This window comes from Equus caballus, chromosome 28 (genome assembly GCF_041296265.1).
Source record: "Equus caballus isolate H_3958 breed thoroughbred chromosome 28, TB-T2T, whole genome shotgun sequence".
In the NCBI taxonomy this organism is placed as follows: Eukaryota; Metazoa; Chordata; class Mammalia; order Perissodactyla; family Equidae; genus Equus; species Equus caballus.
The window spans coordinates 43245872-43260722 of NC_091711.1; the positions used below are offsets into that span (position 1 = coordinate 43245872).

Genomic DNA, 14851 nt, shown 5'->3' on the forward strand with positions numbered 1-14851 from the left:
AGCACTTGGGGCACCTTATGGAGGGTGTGTGTGGAGTCTCCCAGGACAGGGGGTGCACCAGGCCAAGCAGGGAAACAGCCCCCAAGTCAGAGGGCCAGCAGGCACGATAACACGAAGGCTTTCAGTGTCAAATGATTCATGTGTGGGATGCTCACCACTGTATTGTTTTATGATGATGAAAAACTCCAAACAAACCCAATGTGTGCCAACAGAGGACAGATTAATTCCCTTGGGGACATGAAACCACAGTTACACTAATGTCATTATAAATGGTGACACAAGTGTTTACTTGACTTGGAAAACATTCATGTTATAGCGGTAAGTGCAAAATGAGGTTATCCAACGGGGTTTGGTCTGATCACACTTCTAAAATGTTATATTTATTCTCACACACACACCAGGGCCTAGAAGCACAGAAATCAAATATTAAAGCAGGTATCTCTACGTGGTGAGATGACGGGTGATTGTGAGTTTTTCCATCATCTGGCTTGATATATTCTCAATGTTACCAGGTTAAACAGCAGCTTTTAAAGTATCTGTAATTACGATACCAATTATTAAAAAAAAAAAAAGAACTCAGCTATGTTTAATGAAACAAAAAAAAGACTAGAAAGAAATGCACTAAAATTAACAGTAGTTAACATCCGTGGGCTGTGTGATAATGAAGATTTGTTTTTTTCCTTCTTTCAATGTTTCTGTACTCTATAATGCATGCATTAATATTATAATCTGAATAAAAACATACAGGGTTACACGAAACAAAACAAATCTAGTCTGGCTGGCACAGGATAGAGTGGGAAGAGGAGATGGGGAAGAGACGGGGATGTGTGTAGAAGATAAAAGGTGAACTCGACCTTCCAGGTTACAAGGACCAGAGAAGGGCTTTCAGAAGGGTTGTGAAGTACAACATGTGAGGGCTCCCCAAGAAGCTGTCCGACGGCAGCCTCTGCACTCGCCTCCCTTCCTCCCTCTCCCTTCTGCTGCAGCAGCACTTCCCCAGAGTCCCAACCAGGGCAAATCTCTACCCACAGGCTTCACAGCCCCCGATCTCTCATGTGTGGCCTGCGACAATTTTACACTCGTCTGAATGATAGCATCATTCTATGGAGACTTTACTAACACCATCTTCCTCGCTGGGTCATGAGCTCTGTGAGGAAAGGGACTCCCTTTGCCTCTGCTTGTCATCACATCCCCCAAAGATAAGCACTTAACATTCTCCACCACATCTAATAAGGTAGTTACTGTTAATGTCTGTTCTACAATTGGGTAAATTGAGACACAGAGAGGGTAAGCAAATGCCTACTAACGTCACACCACTAAAAAGTGGTGACCAGCATTCATTTTCCATTTCATGACAAGGACGGTTGGACCAGTATGAACCCGCATTTTCTAGAAGGGGAAGCTGAGGTTTCAAGGAATGAAGCAACTCTGCCCAGAAGTTCAGGGAAAGCAGCAGAGTCAGGCTTCCGACTCATTTTCCAAAACTGAACCTATGTGCTCCTCCCCAAACCCCTGCTTCTGTGCACAGCCATAGACTTTAGGCAGCCCCCGGCAGAGATGTCACTCCCCCTCAACATCCTGAGTGACCACCCTGGAGCTGCAACAACAGGGTCCCAGTTGCCCAGGCCTCCTCTGCAGCTGGCACCCAGGGCAAGGGTTAGGATGACCTCTCACACTTTGGAAGACCTGCTCCAAAAGCAAGCCCCTACTAACATCCCAGGACTGGCCAGGTCAACAAGGAGAGAGGAGGCTGCTCAAGGAAATGCTTATGCAGTCCTTAAAAGCAAGGAAACAGACAGGCCAGGGCCCCAAGGGAAGACAACTTATGCTATATAAGTGCCATAGTACAGAGATACATAGATACTGTGCCTTCCACAAGTTCAGCCCGGGGCAGAGTCACAAGCACAAAGCTAGCTTGGAAGGAAAAGCATCAAAATGAGAAGAGGAGAGACAGCAGAGGGTGGGGGTCACAGCCTCTCCCACTTGGTTTTCAATCCAAATAGAGTTAAACGTAACTTAAAAACAGCTTAAGGATGGGCCCCAACCAGACCTGAATAACTCACTGTTCTAAGGTTGTGTGGCAGGGATTTCTCTTTTCAGCCTCTACCACCTCACAAAGTAACAAGTTCCAGGTGTTTATTACACTGCCATGTAAAGCAGAAAGGCCTCTCTTTGGTCCTTAAATGACTTACCAGGGAGAGAAAAGGGCTTTGTTCTAATCATCAGCTTCATGGCCTCCTCGCTCAGGCCTCTGGCCTCCCCCAACCATACTAGCTCACTCCCAGCCAAGATGGAGTCCCTCTTTCTGGGCCCATGATTAGGCCACCAGGCTACTCAGCCAGGATTCAAGAGCCTCTGCCCTGGGATCCCCAGGGGATTCTCATTTTTCTCCCAAGCCCACCCCATGTGTCTCAGCACCTGTGTCTAACACACGTGGTTATCTCTGCCTGCAGTGCCCTTTCTCCTTCAAATCTTCTCCAAGGACAGTTCAAATACAACCTCACCCATGGAGACTTCCTGGGCCCTCCTAAGCTACGAGTGATCCCTTTCTCCCAGCTTACTTCCCCGAACTTTCTCTTCACGTCTCTCAAATTATATTTCACCCTCTGCTTCCTGTTAGTTATTTGGGTACCTCATTCCTATTAGGAATAGTGGGTACCTCCTCCAAGTTAGGAGCTCCTCAGAGGCTGGGGCTATAAGCTGGGCATCCCTGGTGACCTACGAAACGGGAGGAGCATGTCCAGCCTCTGCTGGTGAAGCAGTTACCTGTACGGATTTTAGGGCCAAACTTGAGCTCTAATCCCAGCTCCACTACTTACAGCTGTGACCAGAGGCAAGTTCCTATCACCTCCCTGAGCCTCAATTTTCCAATCTACAAAATGGGAATGAAACCTACCTCAAAGGCTTTTATGATGATAAGTCCAGATACTATTTGTAGGGCACTCAAGACTCTGCCTGACAGTGTTCGATGAATAACATTTAATAGGAAAATCACGCTTACTGAACTGAGCTGCAGGTCTGCCGAGAAGCACTGGCACAGGGACTCAGCTGCACCGGTTAAAATCCTGCCTCTGCTGTTCACCAGCTGTATGGCCCTGGGCAAGTTACTGAAGTCCCCTAAGTCCTTTTTCCTTATTTACAAAATCGCATCATTTCTACCTCCCTCCCTCAAGGATGATGCAAGAATCAAAAGTGATAAAAGCACAGGGAGGAACTCTGTAAATTTTAACGCCCTGCAGAGTTGTTGAGAACGTGCACTACCACGCTCCCAGCAACCCAAGGACTCAAGCAGTCTCTGACCCAGGGGAGGAGAACAGGCCTGCCTGCACACCACGACAACTAGGCAAGTGCAGACCAGTTTCCCTGGTTGGGCCAGAACCTCAAGAGGCCTTACAAGCATTGACGTAGGTGACTTCATTTGCAAACGTCAGGGGACTCAGAGTTGATCAGTGCCAGCCATGCACTGGCCAGGGATGGAAAGACAGGGTCTGCATTCTGGTTCCTACTTCTCTCCAGTCCTGGTGCCTGAACACAGACACAGGCATCCATCCCTCGCCCATGGGCGTCTGGTTGCATGGACCAGAATCTCCCAAGACGGCTTGGATTGTTGTTTTAACAACATGAGGCTCCACGAAGGCCTCAGCTCTGGGGAAGGTGACAGGTATTCCCAGACCAGCCTGGGATCATGGGGGTGAAGGTGGGGGTGGATCTGGAGTAAGAATTCAGGGGCTATATCTTGGGACTGCCACTAACTGTGGTCCCTCATTGCCTACTATCCCCTCCAAGAGATAAAGTGGCCCTTCCCACCTGCCAGCCTGAGCTGTCACCAGCAGGGATGCCCGCCACAAACATGAAGACTGGCAGGGAAGCCAGCGTGTACTCACGAGCAAATCTTTGAGCCTCACTGTTAGATGGGCCCAATGATACCTCGCAGAGCTGCTAGGACAAGCGACATCATATAATGTAGCTATAAGAGCCTGACGAGCAGTAAGAGTAAGTGCTCATTCACACACTCTCCGGGGCCAGCCGGGACAAGAACTCACCATCTTCTGCAGTGTTGAGCTTGAGGCTCTTGCCCTTGAAACTCAGTTGTCCCCCGGCCACCTGGGTTTTGGCTAGCGTCTCTGCCAGCTTGGCAATGTCTTCAGAGGCCATGTTGGCCACGATGGGGGGCTCCCCTGGAAATCTGCAAACTGAGGAGGCCGAAGTTTCATTAAGAGAGAGGAGTCTTCTGGGGTCCCTTGGTTGGAGAAGTCAGGGTAGGACATCAGCTGTTTCAGGAGCCTGACCCCACCTCCTCCTGCTATGGAGACCCCAAGAGCTAAACCACTGGGAGAAATGAAAAGAGCATTAGAGAAGGAACAGTTCTAGAAAGGGGGAAGAGGTAGCAAGAAAGCAGAAAAGTTATGTCTCAGCCTCTCCAGAGTTACAATCTCACTACAAGTCCTTCTCCACCCAACTGCCCCAGCTGGGACACCTAGCAAAGCCAAGTGAGTGCCTGCCCCATGCTGGAGTGGTTAAGTTTGTGCACTCTGCTTCAGCGGCCCAGGGTTTGCAGGTTTGGATGCCAGGCGCAGACCTAGCACCACTTATCAAGTGATGATGTGGCAGCTGTCTCACATAGAAAGTAGAGGAAGATCGGCAGAGATGTTATCTCAAGGCCAGTCTTCCTCAGCAAAAAGAGGAGGATTGGCAGTAGATGTTAGCTCAGGACTAATCTTCCTCAAATAATAATAATAAAAAAAAAGCGAACTGAGTTGCCTAGTTCCTGGGCCCCTGGTGAATGGCAGTTGAATCCCAGATCCATGGCTGCAAAGAGTCTGCCCCAAGCACACACCTGACTGATCATCTTGGCTCCTCTCTCTTTGAGGGTCCCATTCCTCAAACAGGACACAGACGGCTATGGGATCCAGGTCATCCATCCCAGAGAACGCCTCACCCCCGATGCTGGCATGACTCTGGGGATGGGGCCCAGGGGTCAGCCCTCTGCACGTCTGGTTTCAACCCTGGCCAGAAGACTGGGCAGCCCATGGTGGCCAGACCTCAGGAGTTCCTAGGAGACCAGAAATCTCTACATCACAACAGCCACCATCACAATAGACCAGGGGCAGAGCTGCTGGAAAAAGGAGCTTCCAGCCTGGAGCTCAAGAGACTGAAAGAAAGGACCACTCGGTTTCCCCAAAGAGGAAATGGCAGGTAACCAAGGGAGACGAGGGAAGACATACAGGGACTGAACCAGGAGGTGCCCAGAGAGACTTCTTATCCAGAATGCCTCATTCCCCAATCTACTCATCAAGACACAGCTGTGACAGCTCCCCATCCATCCTCCCACTCCCCCAGGCTTCCTCTGGGCTCAAACAGCCAGCTTCCCACTCCCTTCTGCTTATCTGAATCCTTATCACCCTGGTTTGTCTGTCTATATGCCTTTTTTTTTTTTTCAGGAAGATTAGCCCTGAGCTAACATCTGCTGCCAATTCTCCTCTTTTTGCTGAGGAAGACTGGCCCTGAGCTAACATCCATGCCCATCTTCTTCTACTTTCTATGTGGCATGCCTACCACAGCATGGCTTTCACCAGGCGGTGCCATGTTTGCACCCAGGATCCGAACTGGCGAAGCCCAGGCCGCCAAAGTGGAAGGTGGGCACTTAACCGCTGAGCCACCGGGCGGGCCCAAACCCTGCCCTCTTGAAGCATGTGTTCTAAACAAGATATTTAGTATCTTAGACAGTGATACGAAGAAAAATAAACAGGGAAGGAAGAGGGTAAGGAATCTTTTGGGGGGATGCACTTTAAAGTAGAATGGTTAGAGAGCAGACTAGAAGGAAAGAAACGAAACAAAGACTTGAGGTATATTAGGGACTGGGCCACGCACGTATTTGGGGGAAGAGTGTTCTTGCAAAGGGAACAGCAAACACAAAGGCTCTTGTGGGGTATAGGGGTGGTTTAGAGGAAATGCAAGGAGGCCAGTGGGGCTGGAGCCTAGAGTGGGAGGCAGAAAGTAGATAACAGATGAGAAAAGAGAATTAACAAGAGGCCCAAGTCACAAAGCCCATTTTAAGAACTGGGGTTTTTACTGTGAGTGACAAGAAGAGCCAGCGGAGTTTCTAGCGGAGGAGAGACATGATCTGATGTGTGTTTTGACAGGATCACTATCTGCCACGTAAGGCCTAGCTAGCATTTACAAGGTGCTCCAAGGGGCCGGCCAGGTGAAGCAGCAGTTAAGTTCGTGCAATCCATTTCAGCAGCCCCAGGTTCGCCTGTTCAGATCCCTGGTGCAGACCCAGCACCGCTTATCAAGCCATGCTGTGGCAGGCGTCCCACATATAAAACGTGGAAGAAGATGAACACAGATGTCAGCTCACGGCCAATCTTCCTCAAAAAAAAAAAAAAAAAAAAAAAAAAATATATATATATATATATATATATATATATTTAGAAAAAGTGCTCCAAGAATGACAGGACGAAATTGAATAAAAATTAGCCTGAACCCCGCCCCCCCACCCCCAATCTCTTGCAGTTCTGGGACGGGACAATTTGAGGTCAGAAAAATGGTAGTGGGGCCTCCAAATGGAATAGGAACACAGAACTTCTCAGCTGGAGGAGGGCTCATTCCTCAGACTAGTACATACACACACGCGCGCGCCCGCGCGATCCACTAAAGACTAAGAAACCGAAGCACAGAAAGGTGAATTCACTTGTCTAAGGTGTGCAAAGGGTCAGCGGTAGGGCAAAGACAAACGCTAAACACAAACAGTTCTCTCCCTTCTGGGCAAAAGAGTCGCAGGCTTCCTTAGGTGCACATCCATGGCTCCTGCGAAGCGTTCGCAGTGACTCACGCCGATCGCAGGCCCTCCGCGGGGGTGGGCCCCTTGGGAGGCGGCGGCGACTGAAGCAACACGCGAGCGCTCGCGGCAAATGACAGGCGGGCAGCGCGGGGCCCACGCCGACCCCCGGCGGACGCGCACCGCCCCTAGCTGACACCGACGCTTACAAGAGACGCCACTGCTGGCAGCTAGGGCTGGGCGTCCTGGGCGAGCCATACGCCCTCTCTAAGCCTCAGTTTCCCCGCTTGTGAAAGGGGCCAGCGCCCCCCAGCACCCCCTGCTCCCACTCCCTCCGCGCTGGGCTGTCGAAGGCTCAGGGGAGAGACCCGGGGGTGAGCAGAAGGCGCTCAGGGGCGCCACGCCTCCGTCCCCGAGTTCCAGGGCCGCGCCGCCCCCGCCCCCATCCCAGGCAGGTGACGGGGAAACGAAAGGGACCCCGACCCTACCGTAAACAAGCGGCGCCGCCGCGTGGGGCGACCCGAGCGCGCGCGTTCGCCCGGCGGGGCGGGGACTGATTTAGGGTCCGGGTCAGATCAGGCCGGGGTCACCTCCGAGTCCAGCGGTCCCGATGCCCAGCTCGCTCATCCGCCAGCTCCCCAGGCGGCTCTCGCCACTCGCGCCCGTCTCCGATACCACCTGCTCCCCGCAAGGGGTCGAATGATGGCGGAGGAGGAGGATTTTGAAAGCCGGCAGTTTCTTTCCTTTGATCTGATTTGTTCGAGGCCCAGGCCGACTTCCCTTCCCCAGCGCGCATGGCCTATCGGGCATGGTAGTCCAGTTGTCCTGCGCGCGCGCGGCGTGGCGCGGCAGGAGCGCGCCCCGCGAACTACCAGTCCCGTGATGCATCGCGCCGAGAGCGCCTACGCCCGCTCCCTCTTCGCCCTCCCTTTTCGGCTTCTGGCTCTTTCTCGGGGTAGGCCACAGGGCGGTGTTTAGCCGCCAGCTCCCAAGGAGACTACAATTCCCATAATGCGTTGCGGCATGGCCGTCTCAGCTTTTCCGGAAGGGTTCACGTTCACCTAACTTTATTGACAAAGGCTGGTAGTCCCGAAGGCATGCTTGTGCATCTTTCTTTTCAGAGACAAACAGGTATCCATTTCCTGAGGGGAGAGCCTTGCTTTTTTGTCCTGAAATTGAAAGGACATTCAAAGCCTTCTACATAAATAGCCACAAATTAATTGATAATTAAAAAAGGAAATAATAATCCTGTAGTAGAGAAACACTGCGACACCACCTTAACCCAGTGGTCCACATTAACATCAATAGATACGAATCTGGCCATATAGATCGGCATGTAGGTGAGGATGCCCTGGGCTTCTCTCCCTGGGGCAGCCCTAATTCATACCATAAAAAAAAGTCCACTGGGTCGTATAGTTTGGCATGTAGGCCAGGTCACCCTGGGCTTCTCTAGCTGGGGCAGCCTTAATCCACATCAACAGGACAAACTGATATCCATCGCACATCTCTGGATGTGATGCACTGAGAAGGACACAGCATCACCATCCAGCAGCAATGCATTGAATTCATCTAATCATGAGGAAACATAGACAAACCCAAACTGACGGTCATGCTACAGAATAACTGGTCTGTACTCTTCCAAAACTGTCATGAAAGACAAAGAAAAGCTGAGGAACTGCTGCAGATTAAAGGAAACTAAAAAGACACGACAACTAAACGCAGTACATGGTCCTGGATTGGATCTTGGAGTGGGGGGAGGGGATTACTGTAAAGGGCAATATTGAGACAATTAGCAAAACTTGACTGTATATTAGATAATAGTGTCGTATCAATGTTAAATTTATTGCTTTTTATCATTTTATCGGGTTAGGTAAGAGACTCCCCTTGTTCCTGGGAAACATATGCTGAAATAATTAGGAGCATGTCTGCAACTTCCTCTCAAATGGTTAAAAAAATGTGTATATATATTTATAGAGGGCAAATGTGGCAAACTGTTAATAAGAGAATCTGGGTGAAAGGTATATGGGAGTTCTTTGAACATTTTTGCTACTTTTCTGTAGGTTTGAATTTTTTTGAGAAACACAAATGCCTTTTCCTTTTTTCTTTTCACAGGGAACTTTTTAGCCATTATATAAAAAACGTGTTCGTTATAAACATTTCAACCAATATGAAACAGGATAAAAAGAAAGTGAACGTTACTGGGAAACTCTAGCATCCAGAGATCATCACCATCAACATGTGTGACCTTCTTTTCCAAAGTGACGTCTCACAGCTGGGCCCACACACATGCTTTTGCTTTACCTGCAATTCAGAGTTAAATATATTATGTGCCAGATCCTTTCATACTCAGCTAATTTAATCTTTGCAACCACAAAGGAAGTGGGTATCGTTACCACCCTTCCCAGCATAAACGTGAGAAAAATGAACCACGGTTCACACAGCTACTGAGACGTGGGCCCTCTTCTCACCCTCCTTCTCCTTCTCTGCCTACAAGGCCCTTATCAAATGCCGCCTCCTCCAGGAAGCTGTCCTATACCACTCCAGTCAGAACTTCTTCGGTGGCCCTCAGAAAGATGCAAGCTCCCACAGGAGTTGGTCTGCGGCTCTGAGGGCTTTTTCACAGTCAGAGATAACAGTATTGTTAATAATATTCTTGGCAGCTTCCTTCTCAGCCTGGGAGAGCCTCAGGCACAGGGACTGTATCCATCCTGGCAGCATCCTCTCAGGACCTGGCCTGTCATAGGTGCTTCAGGTTTCCTCATTTGAACCGGATTCCAGTCAGGGTCACGATGTTTGCTTAAAATGAATCATCCCCTGGGAAGGCTGAAATGCTCCCAGTTAGGCCTGATACTATTCCTCTGCTGACTCTGGCTGGGACTGATCAAATCAGTCTGATTTTCCTTGGGTTGATCTCAGGCTTCCTTTTCCAGTTTTACTTCCGGAGACTTCCTCTGATGGAGACCTCCCAAAGGGGAGAGGAAGGCGGGTGGGAGCACATCTTAGGCAATCTTCCCCTTCCTTGTCCAGCTGATGGCTCATAGGGTTTTCAGAACTGGAAGGGAATACTTAGCAGACACTCAATGGCCTTCAAGGGCCAAGGAGATAACAGGAGGTAATGGGGGCCCAGTGGGGCTTGTGGAGACCAGAGAGTAGATGTTCTGCCTGAAGGTGTTCACATTCAAAGCTAAAAATCACAACCCCAGTCTGACAGCACCCCTTAGCAATGCAGATTCTGTTTGGATCTAGATTCTGTCTCAAACACCTTTAAAATGGGGAGACTGGGTTTAAAAAGGAGAAGGAAGTTTGCATAGTGAGTCAGAAGGGTCCAGAACTATCAGTGTTTCTGAGCAACACATTTGTCATCTCTCTCTCTCTCCTTCCCTTTCTCCAACTGTCTCTCTCTTTCAAGTTATCACCTGAGAGCTAGTCCGTTTGCCTGGCCCAAGAAGTGAAATCATAGCCTTTGACAGATGGATAGAGCCAACTTAGGCCACCTCTTTCCTCTTTTTAACAGATGAAGAACTGAGGCCCAGAGAGGTCAAATAACCTGGCCAAACTACACGGTAATTTAGATAAGAGATAGTAGAATCCAGATCTCTGGGGTCCTTTTCAACACACACACAAAACAAGTCACTTTGTGAGTGTGAGCTGGGTGTGGGGTGGAATAAAGGGAGGGAGAGGTTCCAGACCTTTCTCTCTCTCTTGTGCAGTTGTGCAGCTTTTTTTAAAAGAATGTTTTGAAGAGAAAAGCAGGCTGCCTCTGATTATTTTGGTTTACTCTAACTGAGTGTTTTAAATTCCATTCTGGTGCCTGAAAACAAACTTAATTGCCAATTGTAAATGGAATAAATAACAATATTTATGCTGGTTTCCTGAAGAGCTACCAAGGCTGTAGACTTGCCTGTTTAGTCAGATAAAAACAAATGCCTGAAGTATGCCAGGCACGTGAGGAATGTGAAGAGAAATTCCCAAGGTCCAATTGGGTGTTGCCTTGGGCCCCTGTTGAGAGGTAGGTGGGCCTGGCCTGGCAAGGAAGCCTGCCCCCTCATCCCCAAGGGTCACCTCGCCTAGTGGGAGAGGGTGACTACGTCATCTGTTAAAGACAACTCAAACCACATTCCCCACTGGGTTCAAGGCCCGGGGGCCCTCTTAACTATTTTTTTCAACCTCGATAAACAACCATAATTAAAAGTATTCATTCACTCCACAAATGGTTATGAAGTATCTACTATGTACCAGGCACTGTTCCAGCTCCTGAGAATCCAGTGACGAAATAGGAAAGGATGGTTTCCACAGAGGAGCTTAAATTTGAGTCTAACGTTTATAGAGGGTTTCCCAATACCAAATGCTGTTGGTAGATTATTTCCTCTTTTAATAATTCTTTTGTTCCAAAATGGAAATAATTTTTTAAATGAAAACTGTGCAATGAATACTCGCATGCTCTAGATTATCTACAATTGTTAACATTTTACTATATTAACTTTATTGCATATTCATCCTTCAATCCATCCATCCACATCACATTTTTGTTAAAAGCAAAACAGGTAATTTTTCTTTCAGCTTTCTGGATGCTTAAACATTTTCATAATAACACATTGGGGACAAGTGTGACCATGTTTTATCCTCTGCATTTCATCCACTCTATTACAGTCTGGTGCCTAGCTTATCTCAGCCCCTAGGCTCCTGGGTCCTCCCTGTCTTTTTTTAATTTAATTTAATTTTTTATTTTATTTTTTTGAGGCAGATTAGCCCTGAGCTAACTACTGCCAGTCCTCCTCTTTCTGCTGAGGAAGCCTGGCCCTGAGCTAACATCCGTGCCCATCTTCCTCTACTTTATACGTGGGATGCCTACCACAGCATGGCGTGCCAAGCGGTGCCATGTCCACACCCAGGATCCGAACCGGCGAACCCCGGGCCGCTAGAGAAGCAGAACATGTGCACTTACCACTGTGCCACCGGGCCAGCTCCCTCTTTTTTTTTTTTTAAAGATTGACACCTGAGGGCCGGCCCAGTGCTGTGGTAGGCGTCCCACGTATAAAGTAGAGGAAGATGGGCACGGATGTTAGCTCAGGGCCAGGCTTCCTCAGCAGAAAGAGGAGGACTGGCAGTAGTTAGCTGAGGGCTAATCTTCCTCAAAAACAACAACAATGGTACCTAATCCAATAAATTGTCAAGAGTGTTTCACTAATATGTGTTCATCCCCTACCATGGGCTAGGCACTGTACCACATGCTTCATAGGTATTTCAGTGTAATCTTTGAAACAAACTACAATGTTGACTAGGTATTCCTATCCTTATTTTACAGATGAGGACACTGATGCTGTGAAATTGCCCAGGGTCAAACAGCCAGCATACGGCAGATCTGGGACTCTCTGGGCCTGTGGCTGCCTTTAACCCATGATCTTGGGTCTATCCCAGGTGCCCCAGGGATTGATTTCCCACTAAATATCAGAGTCTCCAAGGGGTGTTTGTCAGAAATGCTGAATTAGGATATAGGGGCCGGGGGTTAGGAGTCTTCATTTTAAACAAGCCCCGCTCTGCAGTGAGTCTGAGAGCCACTGGACTCTGCTTTTCATTTCTGGACATAAACGCCCATCCTCATCATGCCAGAGGCTGTCTTTTCGTTTGTTAATCTTCGAGTAACAAGGAGAGAGATGGCACCCACAGAAGGAAGAGTTTGAAAACTTCTGAGGTGCAGGTGCATTTTTTCTCCTTCCAAGGGTCTCTTAGGGCAGACAGTGGAAACCGTAGAGGCCATGTAAAGCACACAGGCTCTGGAGGCGGAATTGCCACCATGGACAAGTCACTTACTCTCCCAGCTTCAGTTTTCCATCTGTAAAATGGGCGTGCTAATACCAATCTTCCAGGATTATGAGAATTAAATAAGTAAACATGGCCCCAAATTCTTGTCTCTCCTAGCATCCTAGGGTGGGGTGACGCTCCATGGGGAATCAGAGGCTCTGGGTTCAAATCCCGCCTGGCCCTGACCAGCTCCCAGGCAGCGCCAGGGATGCAATACCAGTCTCTCTGGCTCATCTCTTTACCTACTAGGTCTTCTAAGTAGCCTCAAATCCTTTCTGGAAAGATCCCATACGTAAAACACCAGCTAAGTGAGATCCTGCTGCCTCTCGGGAGCCTCCGGTCCTCATTCTTGAAAAGGGCACAAAGCAACTAGGGTTCGGTGGCGCCTCCAGTGAAACCACTGGAAACCCGGGGGCTTTTTACACATATGGGGAAGGGCGGAGGCGCTGGGTTTGATCAGCGGCGGCCCAGAAATGCCAAAAGAAAAAGCGCTAAAGGGGAAGGACGCTTTTAGAGAAGAGAAAGGCGGAGGCCAGGCAGGAGCTTTCGGCGAGGAAGGGGGACTTCCCGCCCCCGGGTGCGCTCCCGCACCGCCCACCCGGGCGCGAGGCGCGGGGAGCCGCGCTCTAGGACCCGAGGAGGCGGAGCTGCGCGGAGACGGCGCCTCCAGCGGGTGCTGCCGCGAGCGGCCGGCCGAGGGGGCTGGAAATGAAAGTAACGCGCTCCGGGGCCACATGGACGGAGCTGCCGGGGCGGCGGCGCCGGGAGCACGATGCGGCCGCCCGTAATTAAATAGCATTTACTCTTATTATTACTAATAATAATAACGTAATCATACCTCTAGTCATAGCATACCACTTATCGGGCTCGGCGCAGGCCCGCGGAGAGCGCAGCCCGGCCGAGGTGAGTGCTGCGCGCGGCCCGAGCCCGGCGGGGCAGAGGCCGGGGCCCAGCGCGCCCCGGCGGCCGGCGCGGGAGGCTCGGGGGCGCCCGGGGGCCGCGCGGGGCCGGGCGGAGGCGCGGGAAACCCGGGCCAGGCCGGAGCCGCGCGGGGCTGCCTGGAAAGTGCATTTTGCAGAAATAAAGGAATTGCCCCCCCACCCCCCATTTCCGCCCTTTTGGGGCACCTCGTTCCCGTGCCCTGCCCCAAAGTTTCAAAGTTATTGTGCGGCCGGGGCACCTGCCGCTGGGTGATGGGGCCGCCCCTGCAGCTCCCAGGGGGGCTGCCTTGGCATTTTCTTCCGTGGGGGGCTCGCTCTTCGGCGTCCGGAGCTTTGGGGTGCGCGGATGCCTTGCGCCCCCCCGAAGGGGGTCGAGGGGGCTGGCTGGGGCGTCGCTGGCAGCGCGCCCCGGCCTTTATTGTGCGCCTTGGCCCGGCAGCGTCGGCAGTTGCAGGGGCCGCGGCGAGGACGGAGGACCGCGGCCGCCAACGGGTCGCCCCTGCCGGCTGCGGCGGCCACGCGAGCCCGGGGATGCGGGGCCTGCGGCCCGGCCCGGGGGGAGCGGCAGGAAAGGGGGGCGCGGTCTGGGCAGGGGGCATTTCCGGGCGCAGGACCAGTCCCTGGGCTCCGAGGCCTGCGGGGGCCCGGTCGCTGCGGCTGGGGCTGCGGGGCGCCAGCTCCAGCGCCTGGAGGGCGTCCCCGGGGGGTGGGTGCGCGGGAGCCGCCGCCCCCGGCCTCGGACTCCCTCCCGCCCTCAGCGGGCCTCAGGGACTCCTCCGGGCCTGCTCCCTCCTTTCCCTTAAAACCCGTCTGGCTCGGGTGTTTATAAGGTGTCTGGTTTTGGGGTCTTTCACGGAGACAAAGCAGTTTCCCCAGGGGAAAAAAAATCGTGTAGAGACGATTCACTCCGATAGACCCTGATGGCTGTGGTGCCAATATGGCATTAATGGGGAAGAGTAGGGGCTGGAGCCCGGAATGGCGGGCTGGGGAGTCTGGGTGCAGGAGAAAGGGGCGACTGGAGGCCCCCAGCAGCTTTGTTAGGGATTTCATTTCTCTGGGGTTGCTCAGTGGGATTTTGGTTCCTGGGTACAAGACTTTGAACCCCAACTTCTTACTTTTCCTCAACGCCTGCATTTCATCGAGTCTCATGAAAATAGCAGAATGCAGATCCTTGAATTTTCACACAAATGCGATAATTATAGTACATTTAGCAACTGTTGGACACAAAATTCCAGCAGAATCTTCAGTTCTACTACCAAGACTCCTCCACCCTTCTCCCCACACACAACCGTAGCCACCCTGGTCTTGTTTCCCCATTTTCACTTCC

At 51.0% G+C, this 14851-nt stretch overlaps 2 protein-coding genes and 1 long non-coding RNA gene across 9 annotated transcripts in view; 2 read left to right on the forward strand and 1 right to left on the reverse strand.

Moving 5' to 3' along the window:
• Nucleotides 1–7651, reverse strand: part of RANGAP1 (Ran GTPase activating protein 1) — a 30053-nt gene extending 22402 nt beyond the window's left edge. The window contains exons 1-3 of one of the 6 annotated variants that reach the window (XM_070253608.1): nt 7270–7608; nt 6182–6368; nt 4044–4193 (exon numbers count right to left, since the gene is read on the reverse strand). In XM_070253608.1, coding sequence (XP_070109709.1) covers nt 4044–4193; nt 6182–6236 — 205 coding nt within the window. In that variant the 5' untranslated portion in view covers nt 6237–6368; nt 7270–7608. 6 annotated transcript variants of the gene reach the window in all.
• LOC138921143 (uncharacterized) lies at nt 5109–9124 on the forward strand. Its single transcript, XR_011433460.1, has 2 exons — nt 5109–5196; nt 8894–9124. It is a non-coding gene; the product is annotated as an uncharacterized lncRNA (long non-coding RNA).
• A 3810-nt stretch (nt 9125–12934) lies between these two features.
• Nucleotides 12935–14851, forward strand: part of ZC3H7B (zinc finger CCCH-type containing 7B) — a 53651-nt gene continuing 51734 nt past the window's right edge. The window contains exon 1 of one of the 2 annotated variants that reach the window (XM_023631241.2): nt 12935–13486. The gene's annotated coding sequence lies outside the window, so the exon portion shown is untranslated. The remainder of the gene's footprint in view (nt 13487–14851) is intronic. The other variant, XM_014736866.3, reaches the window with a different exon arrangement.